This window comes from Maylandia zebra, linkage group LG16 (assembly GCF_041146795.1).
Source record: "Maylandia zebra isolate NMK-2024a linkage group LG16, Mzebra_GT3a, whole genome shotgun sequence".
Classification (NCBI taxonomy): Eukaryota; Metazoa; Chordata; class Actinopteri; order Cichliformes; family Cichlidae; genus Maylandia; species Maylandia zebra.
In genome coordinates, this window is record NC_135182.1 from 13,342,931 (window position 1) to 13,361,639 (window position 18,709).

Genomic DNA, 18,709 nt, shown 5'->3' on the forward strand with positions numbered 1-18,709 from the left:
GTGTTTTGTTCCTTCAAATCTCTCTGTTTAGTGGTTCAGTTGAACACATTTATGAGCAAACAAATTTTCGTGTTAAGTTGCAAAGAACTCTTTCAACCACCAAACGTATAATCTACAACATTTCAGCTTTGACAACTTAGTAAACAAATGTGTAGAAAAAGAAAAATATTTAAAAACTTCTCATTATTATTCACCGAACCAACTGTGTTTAGTAGATTTTTGAAATCAATAGTAATAATTAAAAAAAGAAATGATTAGGTGTTATTCAACATTTCTTTATTTCAAGATAAATGCATTGTTTCTTGAAAGAATAATCAAAACGCTTTCCCCCACCAAAAACGGCTTGTTGTTAGCTGGCTCTTTATTCAAGTTGAAAATCCACAGGTTAAGCATTGGGGGTGGGGGCGCTGCCACAGGAACTGTAGTCTTTAATTTATGACGTGAGGCGTGTGGCTTCTTTCCCCTATTCATTCAAGTGTCATAGGAACACATGATCCCAGTGTCTTAACCCAAGGTCCAGTGCTGTGCCTTTGCTAGGCCACGTACTAAGCACCTTAACCAAGGTATTCCCCTTTTAAAGTGCATTCATGCAAACATAATATGCAATACAGCAGGTGCCGTATCAGATTTAATCTATACTTACTCATGTTAATAATGTTCACAACTGCCTCTTCTGTGTTTTGCTGCTTAGAGAAACAACAATACTATGCACAAGACGGGGAAACCTCAGGAAGCCTTTGGTAAAGAGCAGGTGCTAAGGTTTTGTGTTGTCCTTGGGCATGGATATGTGAACCTATGCCACCCTGTTGCCACGACAGTTCCACCTCGTGGCAGAGATCACGTGCTGGTGTCTGATAGGGTGTCTAACATCACGTCGCTCTCGTACATGTCACACTCCAGGGTTAACGAGAGCCGAAGCGGCGTCTCCAGCATCATCTTGTCCTGATTTGGGATAGGCGTTTCCAAAGACATGATGCTAGTGTCTTCCAATCTCGGAGTGGCTAGAAGGTCATCAGGCTCTGAGGTGTTCAGCATCTTCATCAGCGCTGGAGTGTTCAAGTTGCCTCGCACCTTATCGTTGATGTCTGTGCCTTAGCAGAAACAAACAGGAAGACTTCATTTTCTGAGGCAGATATCACTCATGTAATTACAATTACGCAGACTTAAAAGGACAGTTAAAGCCCAAATCTATTTTTTTATAATTACCCCTTTAGTCTATAGTGCTATTAATATATTGCTGCAGATAGCTTTGGATTTCAGTGGAGAATATTAGAGAAGATTATGCTTTTCCTGAGAAAGTCTTTTTGCAACCACAGCTAGCCTCCAGACCCTTTTATTGTCTATGGTGGCATCACAAATACAAGGTTCCTAAGAAGGTGCCTAATCTCACACAAAGGAAATACCCTTTTAGATAATAAAAAAAAGGTGACTATGAATATTTTTTACAGCTAAATTCTTTAACAATTTACTTTATATGAGACATAAGAAATGTGAAAATATTTTCCAAAATTGAAACCAACCTATATATGCATCAGTGTCACCGATGTACATCTCGATACAGTGGCCAAGCATCGTCACAGAGAAAGTGTCATCCCTTTTCAGTCCCAGTGCCTGCCAAAGAAAGACAAAAACCCCCCAACAAACTACTTTAACCCTTTTTTTTAAATGATAAAAACAGATTGTTTTGACTATGTTTTATGTGCTAATAATACAATTATGTGATTTTAATGGCTGCTAGTATTCTGGACAGCACCCTCAACAACAAATAAAGAATTAAAATGAACGTTTCAAGAGCTAAAATAAGAATTAAAACCAAACATTGATCAAAGTCATGCATTATATCTGTGGCTTAAAAACCCCCAAAACAAAGTCACTGCTAAATCAAAAATACCTCTCTGCATTGGGCAATATTATACTTTTTAAGATGCAACTATAATATAGCTACTTTATCTTATTAACTTGTGATAGAAGTCAAATTTTTGGAGCCAAGTCATTTTATATTTTAAGTGAACCTGTACGATATCTAGACGGTGTATAGTTTATGTCAGATTATTCTTGTGTACTTTTTTTGGTGTACGTGTTTGGTTAACTAAAAAAAAAAATAAAATAAAATCTCATAGGCTATACATTATTCCTTCTTTCCTACTAAAAATGCTACCTAAAATACCAGTAACACAGTAATCTTATGAGAGATTCATTTTAGTAACTTTGTTTCAGACTGTTAAGAACCCACAGGAACTCCAACTCCCTGTGAGTGCCTCTTACTAAAAGACAAACAAGGAACAAAACCAACGGATCCCTTTAAAGTTTACCGTGTGGAAGTAGTCAATAGCACTTTCAAAGTCACCCATGAGGCTGTGCACGTATCCTATCGCAGCATAGGTGGAGGCGTGCTGAGGGATCAACACCAGAGCTTGACGGTGGTACTCCAGAGCCTGGTCGTACTTTCTAAGGAAACAAACACAGCAACATGCAAAGCTGTTACTCACTGAGTGAGCCAAACATCATCAGCAGGCCTTACATGTCATAAATAGTGCATTTAAAATGATTACAAAACTTTCCATTTCTATGTTTGCTGATGGAATAACAACAGCTATATAATTTTCCAATTTATATGTAGCGAAATTAATCAGTAACTATAAAATCAACTTTGAGCGTATCATGTACCATGGCAATGAGACATAACACAGTCTGCAAATACAGTCTTGATGTAATTAAGTAGTACTTACTTCAGTTTCCGACATACATGACCTAAGTTGTTTAACAGAGGCTCCCACTTGTCCACAGTAACCTTTAATTAAAAAAACAAAATTACAAAAATATTGCAAAGACTTAAGTTTTCAAGACATGGATCACATTGATGGTATCAGTTAAAACAATCAGCTGTTACCTCATTCCCTATGGCTTTGATCTTCTCCAGTGCATCAAGAAACAACTTCTCTGCTGTCTTCCAGCTGAAACAGCAAAAATGTTCTTAGAAAGCAACTAAATAACTGTCTGCAATCTGTGTACTAACACATGACAACAGTGCACTCTATACATTAGGATTTACTCAAATTTGCAACATCTCTTAGATCTCTTACATGGTTCCTACACTGTACTTAAATACCAAGACTGTATAAAAACCAAGATTACATAAATGCAAACACACGTTATGCAACGACTTCCTCAGATGGCTACTTGAGGCTGGTTCCAAAATTGTTGTCACGGTCCAGTGATTTCCAACATTACAGTTGAAACTCGCATGTTTACAGAACAAAAGGTCACAAAAAGCAATTTGTCCATAAACTCCCCCTTCATGACAACTGTACATGATTTAGACAACTTCAATGAACTAAAGCTTAAAATAATGCATAATTAAATGATATCTGTGTATGTGTGTACGTGTACACTTGGGTGCTCACAAAGGCAGCAAAACTTGGTAACTAGCTGCTAAATTTACCTCATTTAATTATCTGCTTGTTAAGTGACGCACCAAAACCTGCTTACGGGGCCAAGCTCCTACTCTGTTCATTAAGGCTGTCGTCCTTTAAATGTGCTGTAATGCTTTACATCTTTGTTTAATTTAATATAAACACCCTCTAAAAATAAGCTCTGATCATTGTCGGCTATTCATGTGCATCACATTTTTAGGCTGTTTGAATGGGTAGATTAAGCTGAGGTTTAGCAATTTTCCAAAGGAAGTAATGCAAAACACGCACAAAAATGTTGATGTCTAACCTCGTGCTGTGGATGGATCATTACAGATGTTCTGTTGACTGGAGTTTGTTTTAAGCGTCTTTACCTGCCCTATGATTGCATTTTCTTTGCCCACCGGGAAACCTCACATTAAGTTTTATTGAAGTAGAAAAAGTTAATGTTCATCCTCCATCACTACTTTGCTAATGTGTTTTTAATATCCTAATTAGCTACATAGCTTTGTAGCTAGCTACCACCTAGATCAACTTCAATGTACAAACATTGCTGTTGTTTAGTTTTCTGTCTTCATTCAAGTCTGAAGTGATACCAGAACAGCACATTTGAGCTTTTTAGAAATCACTCAATCAGAACATGGTATAATCATCTTCAGGTGGAAACTGCTGAGCTAATTTTGTAACTGTTAAACTTCTTAAATCCTCTTTTTCATAGATGCTTGGGTGGTTAAGCTCTACTGTAACACCCAGAAGAGCAGCCACACTGATCATTTTATTTAAGATGAAAGAATTTGGGCCATTTTTAACTCTCGTTCATACCACAGTGTTTGTTTGAATTTGTAAACCGAAGCAGAGCTGCAGACCAACAGGACACATGAGCGTAATTACACCCATCCATTCTATACAGTTTATGATACCAATATCCATTTGCTGATGACAACATTTATCCTAAATGTGTCCAACAAAAAGTTTAAGGGTGTTTGTGCCGTCATACTCACTCTCCATTTTGAAATGCAACCACTGCCACTTCATGAATGACAAATGGGTCCTCTGGAGCAATGCTAAGAGCCTGGCTGAAAAAACGTTCTGCTAACTTGGAGTTGTTGGTTAATCCATACTCCAACCCAATGTAGAGCATGGGCAAGTGACACCTGTGTAACAGAGTACAGGAAACAGGAAAGCTGAATCTATCCTCATCTCATGTTTTACAAGCACGTCAATGCACACAGAATACTCAACAATAACATGACCTGACTTTTACATGTGACAGTATGTTGTGTTTCTTAGTCACCATTATAGTCTAGAAAGATTCAAGGAGTCAAAAGCATGCACTTAAGCATGAATGTAAAGCAGGAATGTCACAATGACCCCAAAACAACACCACAAACACACAAATAAAAGGTTGCAAAAATGGCTGCAGACATTTAAGCCAATATTTTTTTCTTGTCAATAGCAGGAAATGCTTTTATACTCGTGGCTCTCAGCATGTAATCTGGCAAAAATACAGCAAAAATATATGTATGTTCAACACAACCTGGATGGCATTATGCTTGGATACTGCTGAGGTTTTTAAAGGACATGATAGAAACATTTGACTCTTTTGTAATTAAAGTTTTAACAAAATTCTTTACCAACCGCAGCTACATACAGACAAACATTTTACATGCGTATGGATCATTCTCTGACACATCAATCATCAACCTACCCTTTCATCAGCTGAGCAGCAGTGAAGTAGGCAGCCATGGCTTGGTCATGCTCACTCTCCACCGCAAAGGAATGCCCATAGGCAATCCATGCAGGACCGTAAGTCCTCTCCAAAGTGGTGGCTTTGCTTAAGGAGATGTACAACAGCAAATATGTTTGAGAGACCAGAACATAAACTGTCAGTAACTTTTTTTTTTTGTAACAAAAAGGATGGATTTCTCTTTAAGAGGCAACATAAATACCTGAGGTATCGTCGAGCATGTTCGTTTTTATGGCCAACCATGAGATAGTAGCAACCCACAGCAAACCAAGACACCTGGTTAAAAGGTTTTTAGTTATCAGCAAAATAATTGGGGGAAAAAAATGTATAACAGATCAAATAATGAAAAAAAAACTTACTGGGTTGTTGGGATATAAGTCTACAAGTTTGTGTGAGAGGTAAAACAACTCTGCACGGACAAAAACAAAACAAAAACATTAAACTGATATTCAGGGGAACCAAACTAAACATGCTGTATGAATAAACCCGTGTATATATTTTACCATTTGCTTTTCCAAGCTCCACCAGTGTTCCTATGTGGACTGGCAAACAGCTGGCGTGGAAGGGGTCTTTAACCATTACCCTGTAATCAAAACAGGTGTACTTCAGGTACATCACCAAAATCAGAAGTCACAAAAAATGTATTTGCTAGTCATTCATAAATCTAAATGTATACAAATATAATCTAGCGTAGTTAAAGAGCAAAATCTACAGCTAGATTTCATTTTCTTAGATTCTACAGTGGCACTAAGTCTGCTACTACTAAATGAAAACCCTGGGACACCTACATTGATGTGAGTTTGTAGCACATCTTGAAATCACAGTTATAATAATGCCTTTCAGCAAGAGACACGACGACATCCAAGTTGTCCTGAAGACCATTGACCATCTCTGGCACCACTAAATCACTGGGCTTGTTATACTGCAGAGGAAAGCAGAGAGAGCATGTGTCAAATTCATGTCTGTGAAAGCACATAGCAAGGTTAAAATGTGAGATGGTGTGAAAACAGACAAAACCATCACACAGCAACAACAGACAACAGTCACTCTACACACTCATGCTTATAATAACTGCATAGAGATCATTTTTCTATAATTTGTTATCAGCAATGGCAAACCAGTGAGCTGATATCACAAAAAATATCCTTAATCATAAATTCACTGTTAGCGTTGGGCCTTTGGTTGCAATCCTTGAAAAGAGGGGGAAAAAATACCCCCAACTTTATAAATTCACAGTTAAAATCCAGTTGTTAAACTAAATGCATAACCCCTTACCTTCTTTAATTTATTCTCAAAAAGGAAGTGTAACAGCTCCTCTTCCTCCTCAGTACACTGTTGACTCAGAGGAAGGGAGTCGAGGAACTCCTTCTCTGTTGAAAGATGAAAACGTACAGCGTTGTTATAAACTACTGGAATTATTATGGCATTAATGTGCACAAAATGGAATTCTTAGTGCACACGCTGGCCACAGAGTCTCACCTTCCTGTGCAGTCAACATGTGGTGGGACGTTAAAAGGTCAAAGGCTTCAAAGCAGTACACATCCAGTTTCAAGGCCTCTTTGTAGCTGGAGGTGGCCAGTGGTCTGTTATCCATGGCATCATAGATCTTACCCCGCAGGAGGCAGATGGAGCTGCTGATCTGAAATATTTCATTGGGAGCAAAGATGAATAGAAAGAAAGGTTGAGTCTATGACACTGGACATAAATTCATAGAGTGTTAATACTCCATACACAACAACACTGGACAGCATTTTGAGATAATTCTCACATCCTGAAGGAAAGAACAATTTATGCTATTTCTCTACAAACAGAATTTGTGTGGATTGCACAGGGACATAACTCACTGGTACAAAGGATCCTTCATGCCTCAATACGTGTTTGAAGACCTTGATCATTCTTAATTTGTTTGAAGTGTGGGTGCTTATTGAGGAACTTGAGCATAGGTAACTGGTTTTTAAAATAGATTATAGAATTCACTAATCTCAAGTCCAAAGGAGGAGAGTTACAGAGTCTGGGGGACATTGTTTGTGCTAAAATGTTTCAACCCTTCCCGAACGCTTCTTTCACTGCACATGAAAATGGTTTTCGCTAAAGGTGGAAACAGAAAATGTGGTTCACAAAAGGTACAAATATACTATTAAGTATAACCTAGCTGTGTAGACATAAGAGAAGATACTATCAGCTGGTGATGTGCAAACCAAAAGTGAGCAAATGACTCAACTGAGCACCGCTCGCTGCACTCACTAGTTGTACTCAATAACACAGGAAGAGCAAACGATGAATGGAAATGGAAGATGTTTACATGGTAGGAAAGAAGAGCAACCCAAGATACACCATCGCAGATAGAAAATATTTCTCAGTTTCAGTTCCTGGAGAGTTACAAGGCTCGATTATGTTTGTTAAATTAAATTGTTAAGCAGTTATTTCACTTTTACTTAAACTGGATATGAAACTCTACATGTATTAAGGTAATTTCCACCATGGAGCCCTGCTCTAATTGACTGTCACAAATCTAACACTGTCTGTGAAGCTGGAATTACAAAAAATAAGTGTTTTAAGTTAAAAGTGACTGTTTTTAGAGCATGTCTAGCACCATCTCGTCCAGTACAGACTGTGACTTCACTAGGTTGATTGCTGCTAACAGACTAAAATTAGTTCATATTAGCTAAATAGTGACAGAAACAATATCACAGTGGAAAAAAAGAAAGCTAAAACTAAAAAGCAGTCTCAGGGTGTCATTTTTATATGGCCCCTGGCTGAAAGAATTAGTTTCATGTTAAAAAACCAAAGCTATACTGCCTACTGTCACTCTGTGTCTCTTAAGCATCAAATGGTTTCTCGTTGTTGGTTAGTTGTTAAATACTTTTGTAAATGATGTCTGTGCGAAGGAGAGTGTGCTTGAGTCAGGTGCTCCAGCAGTTTAACAGACTGACAAGCTGAGCTGAAGTTGACGCCGTCTCCTCTGTATTCAATTTTCCCTCGTGAGGTCATGTGAAAAGACCACGCCAGCTGGCAGAGCATGTCCAAAGGATGCAATCAGCACTATTTTATACAATAATCTAACACTCAGTTATCTCAACGTTAAGTGTCTTTTTCTAAGCATACCCAAACAGGTTACAATATAACTGGTTACTACATGTGATCAGGCCACAAACATAACACTAAGTCAGTATTGTAGAATATTGTCCGCAGCTAAAAAGTAAGGGGCTTTACGAAAATTCCTAAAGTCCTCAACAAGATCAACTATCTTCTTACTGTTATGTATGTTTGTATGCACCTCCATCTCCTCCCTAACAGGTGGGCCAATCTGAATGAAAGTTTGCAAGAACATCGTCACACATACAGCAATTAACTACACTAAGCGGTGCAAGACCAAAGCCAAGAAGATTATGAGGGATCTCTCCCATCCCAACAATGGACTCTTCTCACTGTTGAGGTCTGGGAAGCGCTTCTGCTCCCTTAAGGCCAAAACAGAGAGAATGATGAGGAGCTTCTTCCTCTTACTCTCTGTCATTACTACACATCAGTAACTGTTTATTCCACTGTATACTAGTGGTGCAACGGATCAAAAGTCTCACGGTTTGGACCGGATCATGTTTTTTTCGTCACAGATCGGATCAAGTTTCAGATCAGCAGAAAAAAAAAAAGAAGAAAAAATTTAACTCGTCATTTACTTATTTATGTATTTTTTGCCTATTAAAAACATTCAACTCAAGACTCATTCCACGCAATTATATAAAAACAAATTAAGGTGCAATATAGGGCAGTACAGGGCTTTCTATCTACAACTCCGCTGTGATATAATGAGCGGTCAAATCATTTAAAAATATAACTCATTAAACATACACACCACATGGCAACCCAGACTTACAGAAGCAGGGGACATGTCCCAATCCTTGGTTGATTCTGATGTCTCATTGTCTTCCTTTCCACTCCTGTCCAAAAGCTTTTTGCTTGCTGGCTCTTCTGCATCTAAGATATCCAAGGCCTGCTGGAACTCTTTGGCAGCATACTAGAAAAAGCAGAAACAAATAAGAAGCATTAAAAATGACAGATCTAATCGATTATCTGCAATTTAGAAGATTGCAGAAAAGGCTATAACAACTGGCATGTTGTGCATCTTCCATTTACTTACATGACACCTTGCAGCAAGATACTGACAAGCTCCGTACAGCTGTTAAAGAGAAGACAAGAGATGTTTAAAACTTTGGTCTGACATTATGCTGCTGACTTTTTTATGACAAACAGTTTAACTCTAACATACACCACCCCCGTACTAAACACGGTTATAAAGGCAATCACCCACTTTTCAACACTCACGCAACGCACCTTGTCAAGTTTACGTGAACGGAGGGCATGGGAGGCTCTGTGGTACTGTGAGGTCAGATAAAGGCACTGAGCAAGCCAGTAAATATCCTGGGGATCTTCTGTATGTAAACAAAGTCGATAGGGTTATCAGTTTTAGAGGTTAGGAAGTTATCGCTGGCAGGTTTCACACCAATGAAGATGTGCTAGGATGCTAATCTGTTATCCGCCCAGACCGCTAGTAAAACTTTCTTTCAGCTGCAACGTAACAGGAAAACGTAACCACTTCCCATGAAGCACCACACACACCATCATTAGTTTTGCTGACAGGTTAAGTAATGCTACTCTAACAGACAGATTAGAACTACCGTAATTTGCTCACCGTGAGAGAGAGATGCTATCTTGTCGGCCCAAAATAGAGCACTCTGGTACTGTTGCTGTAAACAAACACACAAAGGCACCGCATCAGTCTCCAAAATATATGTCAAGCTGCTCACTGGCTGTTATTTGTTAAAGAGGAAAACAGCAAGAGTTCGTTACCACTGACACCAAACGTGCTAAAAAAAAAAAAAAAAAAAAAAAAAAGCTAGCGTAAGCTAGCAACACAGAAACTAATATTTTTTTCCTACCTGATCGATGTATTGCCGCACTCGCTTTCTGAGTCTGTCGAGGTTCATTTTGACTTTTTAAAAGTGGACTGTCAAAAGTTCTGACTATCACAAGTGTGTCATTCTAAGAAGCAGAGGAAGCAATGCACTAAAACACTACGTGAGATCTCGCTAGCTGCGTAAAATCAAACCCGCGGCTTCTTTCTGCAATGAGTGCTCCGCTAAACCGTTCCGTAAGGAAACTACGTCGTGATAGAAAGTTCCACGCTGACGCTCCTGGCCCCCGGGCCACCTAACCTAACAACAACAACAACAACAACAACAACAACAACAACAACAACAACAACAACAATAATATATGTTATTTCAGTGTATTTCCCCTGTTTTTATTTGTCATCACATTAACAACAGTGAAGACAGATACAACAGGAACACCTTTCATCTTACAGCAGTTAAATAAACACAATACATGCATAACAAATAGAATAAATCGGCAGAATGGTATAGGGATAAAAGAGAAATACATTTTAAACACTAATGACTAAACAAATATCTTAATAATGTAAGAAGTATTCTGAAAGTAAAAATATAATAGAATGAAGTCAGGATAAAATGAAATACAAATAAAGTAACAATATGAAAAAAGGAAAAAGAAAACTGCATTTAAAATTGCTTACCTAATCACAGAATAACAAATACTGCATTAACATTTTTCCTGTTTTTATTTTTAGGTTTATTAGGAGTCCTTGGCATTTTTAAATACATCAAAAACATGTGACTTGTCAATAGAATGACTGCTTTAATTGATTTCTTTTGAATTTTAGGGTGTATCTTGTGATTTCTTTCTTTCATTCCTTTTCTCATTTGGTAGTGCATTTGTTTTAAAGGTATCTGTGTTCCTGTATCCTCTTCCTTGTTGCTCGTTTTTCTTCTTTTGCTTTGCACCACATTTCCTGCTTACCTTGCTGCTTTTTTCTTGTCCCTAGCAGTGACACATGAGATCAGGTGTTCACATTTTTATCTGATTTGTACATATAGTGTGAAACAAAAGCATATAGAGCATAGAAGTTAAGGAATGCAATGCAGCTTTAAGGAAGAAAGAAAAGGACACCTTTTGCTGATTTTCTCTGTCATGAGGATAGTGACTAATTCTTTCCATCACTTCGGTAGTTTTGAGCCAATCCTCGTGCCAAGCCCTCACATAGAAAGGTTTGCACTGGCTCAGTTTAAGCTGGATCCTTTGATTCTCTTGGGCAATTCTGAGCATTTCCAGCTGCTGATTTTTGTTCCCAGGGCTATATTGAAGAAAAAGAAAGCACAATTAAGCCGCCTTATTTCTTTGAAAACCCTATTGTTCTGACACCGTTATTACGAAACTTAACTGACCTTTTCTTTTCATAGAAATTCCAGTTGTCGACTCTTCCAGGTGTGCTCATAATATGTGATATATTCTCTCTAAGCCTATTGTTTTCTCTCTGAATCTCCAGCATCCTCAGCGATTCAGTCTTAATTCAACAAAATGTGATTAGAAACAGTCACATTTACAGGAGGTTATTCTAACTACATGTATGTAAAAACTGTGTTTTAGTCACTCTAAAACATTGTTATTACATTGGATCACTTCAGGCTTCACAATACTTTATTCTACACTGACTGGAGGTAAAAATAATTTTGTGATTCTAATTATTCATTTAAATTTCTTATGTTTTCTCACTCAAAGGACAACCTTGTGATTCTTCTGCTTGGGAGTGAGGTGACTATATGTCTTTGGTGGTCCCGTGTTTACCACTGGATTTGCTGTCATCACCTTGGGGGAAAAAACCACATACATGTCTGTCTGAGGCGGTAAACCGTGATTATCCTGACTTTAAAACAACTGTATAAAACAAAAAGGTAGATTAGTTTGTAACAAAAACCCCCCCAAACAACCTAAGGTCAAGACATTTAGAATATGGGCAAACAGGGAAAATGATGACAAATGTTTTTTAAAAAAATGTAAAAATCAAAGACTTTTCTCTTAACTCTTTTTCTGTGCATGTCATATGCAGCCTGGTCCAATTTCTCCTGCAGGTATTTGCTTGCAGTGGGAAACAGGGGCACTGCTAAGGGATGCAGCGACAGCTTCCTGTAAAGAGAAAACAGAAAAAAAGCTGCAAAAAACCAAGCCCTTTACACTCAGCAGAAAACAGTTTCACACATTTTAATGATACAATGAAAATGAAGAAAACTATAACAAATAAAATCCACATGGGGATTGTTTTAAAATTGCTCAAGATTATTTAAAATAGAATCAGAATCAGAATACTTTATTAATCCCTGGGGAAATTATTTGGGTTATGGTTGCTCCAGTCCAGTAACATTAAGAAAAACAAAAGCAAAAACAAAAACAGACTAAACTATTAGCAATACAATATATTAAGATACAATGAATAGCACAATATAAGGAATAGCACAATAAAAGTATGGGCAAATTATGCAAGAATAACAAGCTCTGGGATGCCCTGTCCAGATCAGGGGTGCTTCTTTTTTCTAGTACCTATAACTTGGCCATCTCCATGTCTCTTATACACCTGCTCTATGTGGCAGGTATGTGTTTCTGTTTCATGGACTGTATGTTTATTTATGAGTGCTTTAGATTAACTTATTTGTATCCAGTTCCAGCCATGTAAACGAAGTGAATCCCCCCAAAGGTTCACGGTCCCTGGAAAGTTTCTGCAGTGGAAAATAGGCTCATGCAAAGAGGACAGCTTTGCCGAATAAATAAAGCAGTAGGGCCTATGTAGAGATGGGACTTTTTTTCCTAAATTGTCCAGCATCTCTTAATCCAAATAAACGACGGACAGTTTGTTAACAGGGTGCATCAACAGTTGGCGCGTACGCCAATAAATCAATTAGCGTAAATACCCTCGGGCTCCCTGCCTCACCTTGCAGTCTGTGGTTGCCCTGCTTCCTTGGTTTCTTTACTCATCTTTCCGAGAGTACGCTGAACCGTCCGCGCGGACTAAAGCTCAGAAAACTGCAGTGTGTTTCGTGCCAGTCATACACGGTTGCCATGACAGCAGAGCGAGAGAGCGGAGATGAATGGTTTCAAACGATGCGCCTGTTTGGTTTGTTCCACACAGAGAAACACATACAGCCACAGAGATAGGCTAATTAGCGAGCAGACTGTGGAGCGAGTGGCTGTAAAATGAGCCGCTGTGTGAAGACGCATTTACACATAGTTCAAAGCTGAAAATGAGGAAAATGAGCTAGAACATAAACTGCTTTTATTTATTTATTTTTTAGTTTAGTTTACTTTTACAAAGTAAAACAAATAACACTTACTGTGTCTGGCTAGACATTATGTCCACTTTGATCTCTTCATCTTTTAGAGCATCAGTGGAATTAATTTAACCAAATGTAGAATGAATTTATAAGCTGTAAGGACACAGTATACAGTATCTTTTGTATTTTAAGTACATACGGTCAATAACAGTGGAAAACTTACACCAGTGCCACTTAAACTAACACTAGTGCAAACTTAGTTTATACACAAAACAAGAAATGAGGAAAAATGAGGAAAGTTAATTATTGTGAAACCTTTAACTTAAATTAGAAATACAAAGCATTACACTTCTATACTGTGGTATCACGTTGGATTATTTCAATGTGTTTATAAAGTATTATGTGTATCATCCGGGAAATAAAAGACAGAAAGAGGAAATCAGAGTTGTTGAATGAAACCTATTCTAGTGATTTGACTCTATGAATGAATATACATGCAACACTTCCCCCTACTGACAGGAACTGGCTACGACGACTTTTGACACACATGGCATTTTTACTTTTAAGCATTCAAATTTCACGCTAGAAGGAACAACAACAACAACAAAAAAGCACTGATGAAAAAATGGTCACGTCACCGTTTTTTCACACCCTTATAAGCTGTTATAAATGTTGTCATTAAGATAACAATTAGCCAGAAAAATAAACTGTAACATTCACTTCACACATATTTCAAACCTGTAAATACTCATAAGCAAACTGTTCTTCAAGTACAGGTTTAATGAGAATATTGCACAATCACAAAGCTGTCGTAGACGTTAGCAGCTGATGTCGATCTGTCACGGCTACAGGCCTCATGTCTGGCATTTCCCCACAGATGCCCTCAGAGGTGAATTAATTGGCCCCCCTTCCATCTCCCAGCGTAGTCTTGCCTCAGTGCGTGGGAAGCACTCTCATGAATGAATTATATGCAATAAAACATTTCCAGTCCACTTTGTTATTTTGTTGTATAAGAGGAGATGTGTTGATGGGACAGATGGAGAATACCAAGATGGAAAAAAATCATGTTACATGCCTCTAGATCTCTTCCATCCTATTTTTGTTTTGTTTTTACACTTTTGTGTTTTTTGTTGAACAGTTAAACTGAGATATTTGTAAAATGTTTCTAGGCCTTTGAATATGCGTGATTATAGCATGGGCAAATGTCTGTGACCAATTTTGAATTGATTTGAATACTAAGCCCTTCAGGACCGATGACGTTTTGAAGGCATTCTTGTGCAGTTTATTTATGAATTTATTGAAATGTTCTGACTAAAACCCAAATTCCATTTCTCATGCAGACTGCAGGCAACATTTGGACATAAAACTCAGACCTTTCCAGGGACTGTTGCAGAAACTTTACAAATAGAGTTTCTGCTGTTTCTGCTGCACAGTGTTTAACTTTGTCCAAATAAAAATTTGACATGTTATCAAAATGCTTATAAGAACATAGAGCCTTCTACTTTCAGACTGTTGTGTACACTTTCTGCCAAAGACTTTCCCAGATTTTAATACTGTGTTTACATTCACTGGCTTGGTATGATTATATTAGCATACTAATATACTATATTGAACTATATGATTAATCAATTTGAAGAAAGCTTTCGAGTCCTAATAGGACATGGAGAAAAGGACAATGTTGTTGAGCTTTTGGTAGCTTAAACAGTGGCTTTTATGTGTAAACAGTTTTAGAAGATTTGATTTTTAGGCTGCAGTTGTCAGATTTAAGGTTGGACTTTTGGATTTGACTGGAATATTCATTTGTATTTATGAGTTGGGGTTTTTTTGCCAGAATTTTAAGTAGGTGGATCAAAAATAACTTTGATTAATTGCATTGTTTCATTTGATTAATCATTTATTAAAAAACAACCACAAAAGAACCCCAACAAAACAAAAGCAAGAGCCACTTTGAGAACATAAACTGCTGCCAAGGCAGCTCACCATCCATCCATCCATCCATCCATCCATCCATCCATCCATCCATCCATCCATCCATCCATCCATCCATCCATCCATCCATCCATCCATCCATCCATCCATCCATCCATCCATCCATCCTCTTCTGTTGGTGGAATAATATTTTGTTTTTGTATATGCTCTTCATCTTTGTTAGTTTTTTAACAAGTTTGCATTTGTTTTTATTGCACTACAAAGTGCAGGATTTTGTTTTCCCTGTTGAAATGCATTTTGAAATACTTGGCATAATTTTGAATATAATTATTTTGTATTATTTGTCATTTATACAGTTTGTCTTACTCTTGACAATACTTTCTTTATAGATGTATATCGCATCTTAAGGTCACCGCATGGTTCGAAAGATAGAAGACATTTTAAAGTTTGAAAGTTTGACCTTTTTTGACCTTGAAAAAGACGACAGAGGCCCAAACTAAATTTAGAATCCCCCCTTTTCCTTCCCTGTATGCTGAAAACATTATCAGCACAAACAACTGCAGTTTGAATATATAGCTCTATATAGCCTTGTTATCCCTTTGACCTTCAGAATAATCTACTGGCCTTGAGAGAGAGGTCAGAGGTCAAACATGACATAATATTTTAATCTCTATGCAAAACTTTCTACATGTTGCCAAGACATGCAACACACAAACACTACTAAAAATATAACCTCCGTCACAGAGTTAACAAAACAAAAAGTTTATAATAATCTTAGATCTAGAACAATGAAAATAAATAGTTACACCTAAGTCATCTAGTTATGACGTCAAAATCGTGAAAAAAAGGAAATAAGAGAAGGCACACAGTGCTTCTCATAGGCTTTGTTAGTACCTCAAGTGATTCAGAAAAGCGATAATGATGCAGTGAAGCTTGTTTTCAGGTCTTGATCAGAACGGCAGTGGATGCTAACAGTTCCAGGAACTCCCAGAGGTGGATCTTCCATTGCACTGCTGTGGGAATAGGTGTTGAGAGAAACTGCCTCTTTGGGACTGGGGACGCACAGTAACAGAAGAAAATCATGCAAACATAACTGGTGTTTTGTTTGCATGCACCTCAACATTATTATATGGTTTTAGAGTTGTAACAATCTATAATCTACTGAGACAAATGCAAAAATCACAGAGAAAGAAAGAGAAATAATCACTTTCAGTTCCAGAGGTGAAAACACACGAAATGTGCTCAAATATGGCTCAGAAATAATTTTGTCATCATTAAAGCTCAACATCTGCGAGAACTCAGATTATCCAATGCCATCAGATTATCCAATTCCATCACCATCCCTATTTCATTATGTTCTGAGGGCAGCAGAGGAAAAACAGAAACACAGTCTCCCCTGTTAGCCACCTTGTTTCTGCTGACTGAGACAAACATTAGAAGTCAGCTCAAATCTCACACAATTGCCTTATTTTCTCATCTATCCCTGCGACCAGTAACACTGTAAGATCAACAGGAGGAGTGCATTTCCCCAAGGTCAGGATTGAGTTTTTTTTAAATCTGTGTGATGGAAGTGACTATGGTAACAGGTCCCTTGAGAAGATCCTGTTGAGAGATGGCTGCATCACGCTGGCTCCCAGCCTGCTTGTTAGAACTGCCAAAGAGACACCTGCAAGCAAAGAGTTGTGTTATTAAAACGAACAGTTGACAGATTTAATCAATTTCTCTCATCAAAATCATCCTGACATCCAATTTTCTAGTTAGCAGTCGGTTTACTCTACATTGCCCATACCTTTTAAATCAACAGGCTTCCAAGGCGAACTGACCAGGATACCTTCCTCTGCCTTTAAGAGCTCTTGTCTCCACACCCAGTGATCATCTGTCAGACTGGTGTTAAAGAGCCATTACAAACACTGTCTTGACCTTTTTAAAAATAGAAACAGACATTAGAGACACTACTATTTTTTTTTCAGAGTAGATTCTGTTCTGACACTTTGTAGTGTTACAGAATAATGGTACAAAATAAACAATACAGCCGCAAAATATAAAAACACACATTGTCAACAATAAATGCTTGAGCTTGTGCAGTAAGCTGCTTTACCTTGACTTCTGCTTTGTTCAAAATGGTTACAGTTCCCAGTGACATTAAAATTCAACTCTAACAACATGTGAAAACCTCCGTCAGTCGATATGTAGAAAGTTATTTTAAATTCAACGCAATTTTCAGCTAATGGATGGTAGAATAGGTAACAACTCTAAGGCACCGCTCTCAGTCCTGCTGCTCCATTAATGCCGCTGAGCTATGGAGGAATGGATGCTTTGACTGGGAAATAGGGTTTATCTTTCTAAAAGGGGCTCTTTTGATGACAGCTTGGTGCATACATGCTGCACTTCCTTCTCAATGTAGGAAGTTTGCTCCATTTTAATATACAAACCCATTCGGGCCTAAATGCCAGATAGCTCTGTGCTATGAAAGAGTATAAATAATGAAGACTGCAGTCTTTACAAGTTAAAAAAGACCCACAGTGCTATTACATAACAGTGGAATGAGTTATGAGGATAACAAATTAGCCAGAGTACAGTAACATCCTGGAGTAATCAGCTGAGGTACCCTAACACAAAATCAGATTTACGCTCATATTTGTCCTCTAAATGTAACCTCAGCTTTTTTCGCATCTATAAATGTCCTCTTGTTTCCCTTGGCAACTTCACCTCATCTGAACATCGCAGCTTCTTGGTTACTGCCAAGGTCCCCTCTTGCTTGTATCTTGGTTTAAGACTTGCAAAAATTCCTCATGTAACTTACAGGACAATCCTTCCCCTTTTAACACGAATCGCTCTCTCTTCTGCACCTCATCGAGTGTTTCTAATACACAAACTTTTAAAATCGTATTTAGTGTGATGGTTGTTTCTAAACTCTTGTGATGTCTGCCATCCGCACTGTTTAAATACAAACAGTTGTCAGAAGTTTATCCACACTCACCAGGAGTAGGAGTGTCAGGGTAGTTTGAGACGTTTAATGAGTTCTTTGAACACTTCTTTTTGTTACAGCATATATCTTTAAATACTTCCACGATAACTCTGGTTGGATATTTAACCACTTTTCTTGGCAGCATTGGTAAAACTCATTTAAAATGTTTGGTTTCCTGGCACAGATCCAGTTTTTAAGCAAGTTTTCAATAGAGTTGAGGTCAGGACGTTGGGAACAGAAGCTTAACGTTAGCCTTAATGTTTACCCATGTCAAACACAGTTTTCGTGTGTGTTTGGGTTCATTGTCCAGTTGAAAAAACTGTGTACGAGTCTTAACCGTTGTTGTTGGTTTGAGATAAAGCTGAAGATTTTGGTGGTCTTCCTTCTTCATTATTCCATCCATGTACCACCATCAGACTTGACACTGATAAGTCAAGTCAAGTCAAGTCAAGTTTATTTATAGAGCACATTTAAAAAC

General features: G+C 37.8%; 2 protein-coding genes across 3 annotated transcripts; both read right to left on the reverse strand.

Annotated features, from left to right (window-relative positions):
* Window positions 1-259: 259 nt before the first annotated feature.
* Window positions 260-10,306, reverse strand: cdc16 (cell division cycle 16 homolog (S. cerevisiae)). 2 transcript variants are annotated; one of them, XM_024805519.2, is made up of 18 exons: window positions 10,092-10,306; window positions 9,845-9,899; window positions 9,487-9,581; window positions 9,293-9,331; window positions 9,029-9,169; window positions 6,637-6,796; window positions 6,433-6,527; window positions 5,946-6,079; window positions 5,661-5,740; window positions 5,517-5,566; window positions 5,360-5,433; window positions 5,119-5,244; window positions 4,412-4,564; window positions 2,891-2,954; window positions 2,730-2,791; window positions 2,313-2,448; window positions 1,521-1,611; window positions 260-1,091 (listed from the first exon to the last, which is right to left on the reverse strand). In XM_024805519.2, exons 1-18 carry the CDS (start codon window positions 10,137-10,139, stop codon window positions 838-840), a joined length of 1,857 nt encoding a protein of 618 aa, XP_024661287.1. In that variant the 5' UTR covers window positions 10,140-10,306; the 3' UTR covers window positions 260-837. The 2 variants fall into 2 exon arrangements, with proteins under 2 accessions (XP_024661287.1, XP_004568017.1); XM_004567960.6 differs by having other exon boundaries at window positions 9,487-9,584.
* A 283-nt stretch (window positions 10,307-10,589) lies between these two features.
* On the reverse strand, window positions 10,590-13,142 carry cfap97d2 (CFAP97 domain containing 2). The gene is made up of 6 exons (XM_004567961.2): window positions 12,995-13,142; window positions 12,093-12,195; window positions 11,797-11,877; window positions 11,457-11,575; window positions 11,182-11,365; window positions 10,590-11,052 (listed from the first exon to the last, which is right to left on the reverse strand). Exons 1-6 carry the CDS (start codon window positions 13,036-13,038, stop codon window positions 10,891-10,893), a joined length of 693 nt encoding a protein of 230 aa, XP_004568018.2. The 5' UTR covers window positions 13,039-13,142; the 3' UTR covers window positions 10,590-10,890.
* Window positions 13,143-18,709: the final 5,567 nt, after the last annotated feature.

Bases quoted from the DNA above. Each gene is read 5' to 3' on its own strand.
- cfap97d2 (XM_004567961.2), bottom strand. From the start codon at position 13,038: ATGAGTAAAGAAACCAAGGAAGCAGGGCAACCACAGACTGCAAG. The intron at 12,196-12,994 runs GTGAGGCAGGGA...TTCTCTTTACAG, and splicing joins GGGCAACCACAGACTGCAAG to GAAGCTGTCGCTGCATCCCT. The intron at 11,878-12,092 runs GTTAAGAGAAAA...TTTTCCCCCAAG, and splicing joins ATGACATGCACAGAAAAAGA to GTGATGACAGCAAATCCAGT.
- cdc16 (XM_004567960.6), bottom strand. From the start codon at position 10,139: ATGAACCTCGACAGACTCAGAAAGCGAGTGCGGCAATACATCGATCAG. The intron at 5,245-5,359 runs GTATTTATGTTG...CATCTCCTTAAG, and splicing joins CATGCTCGACGATACCTCAG to CAAAGCCACCACTTTGGAGA. The intron at 2,792-2,890 runs GTAACAGCTGAT...TTTTAATTAAAG, and splicing joins TCAAAGCCATAGGGAATGAG to GTTACTGTGGACAAGTGGGA.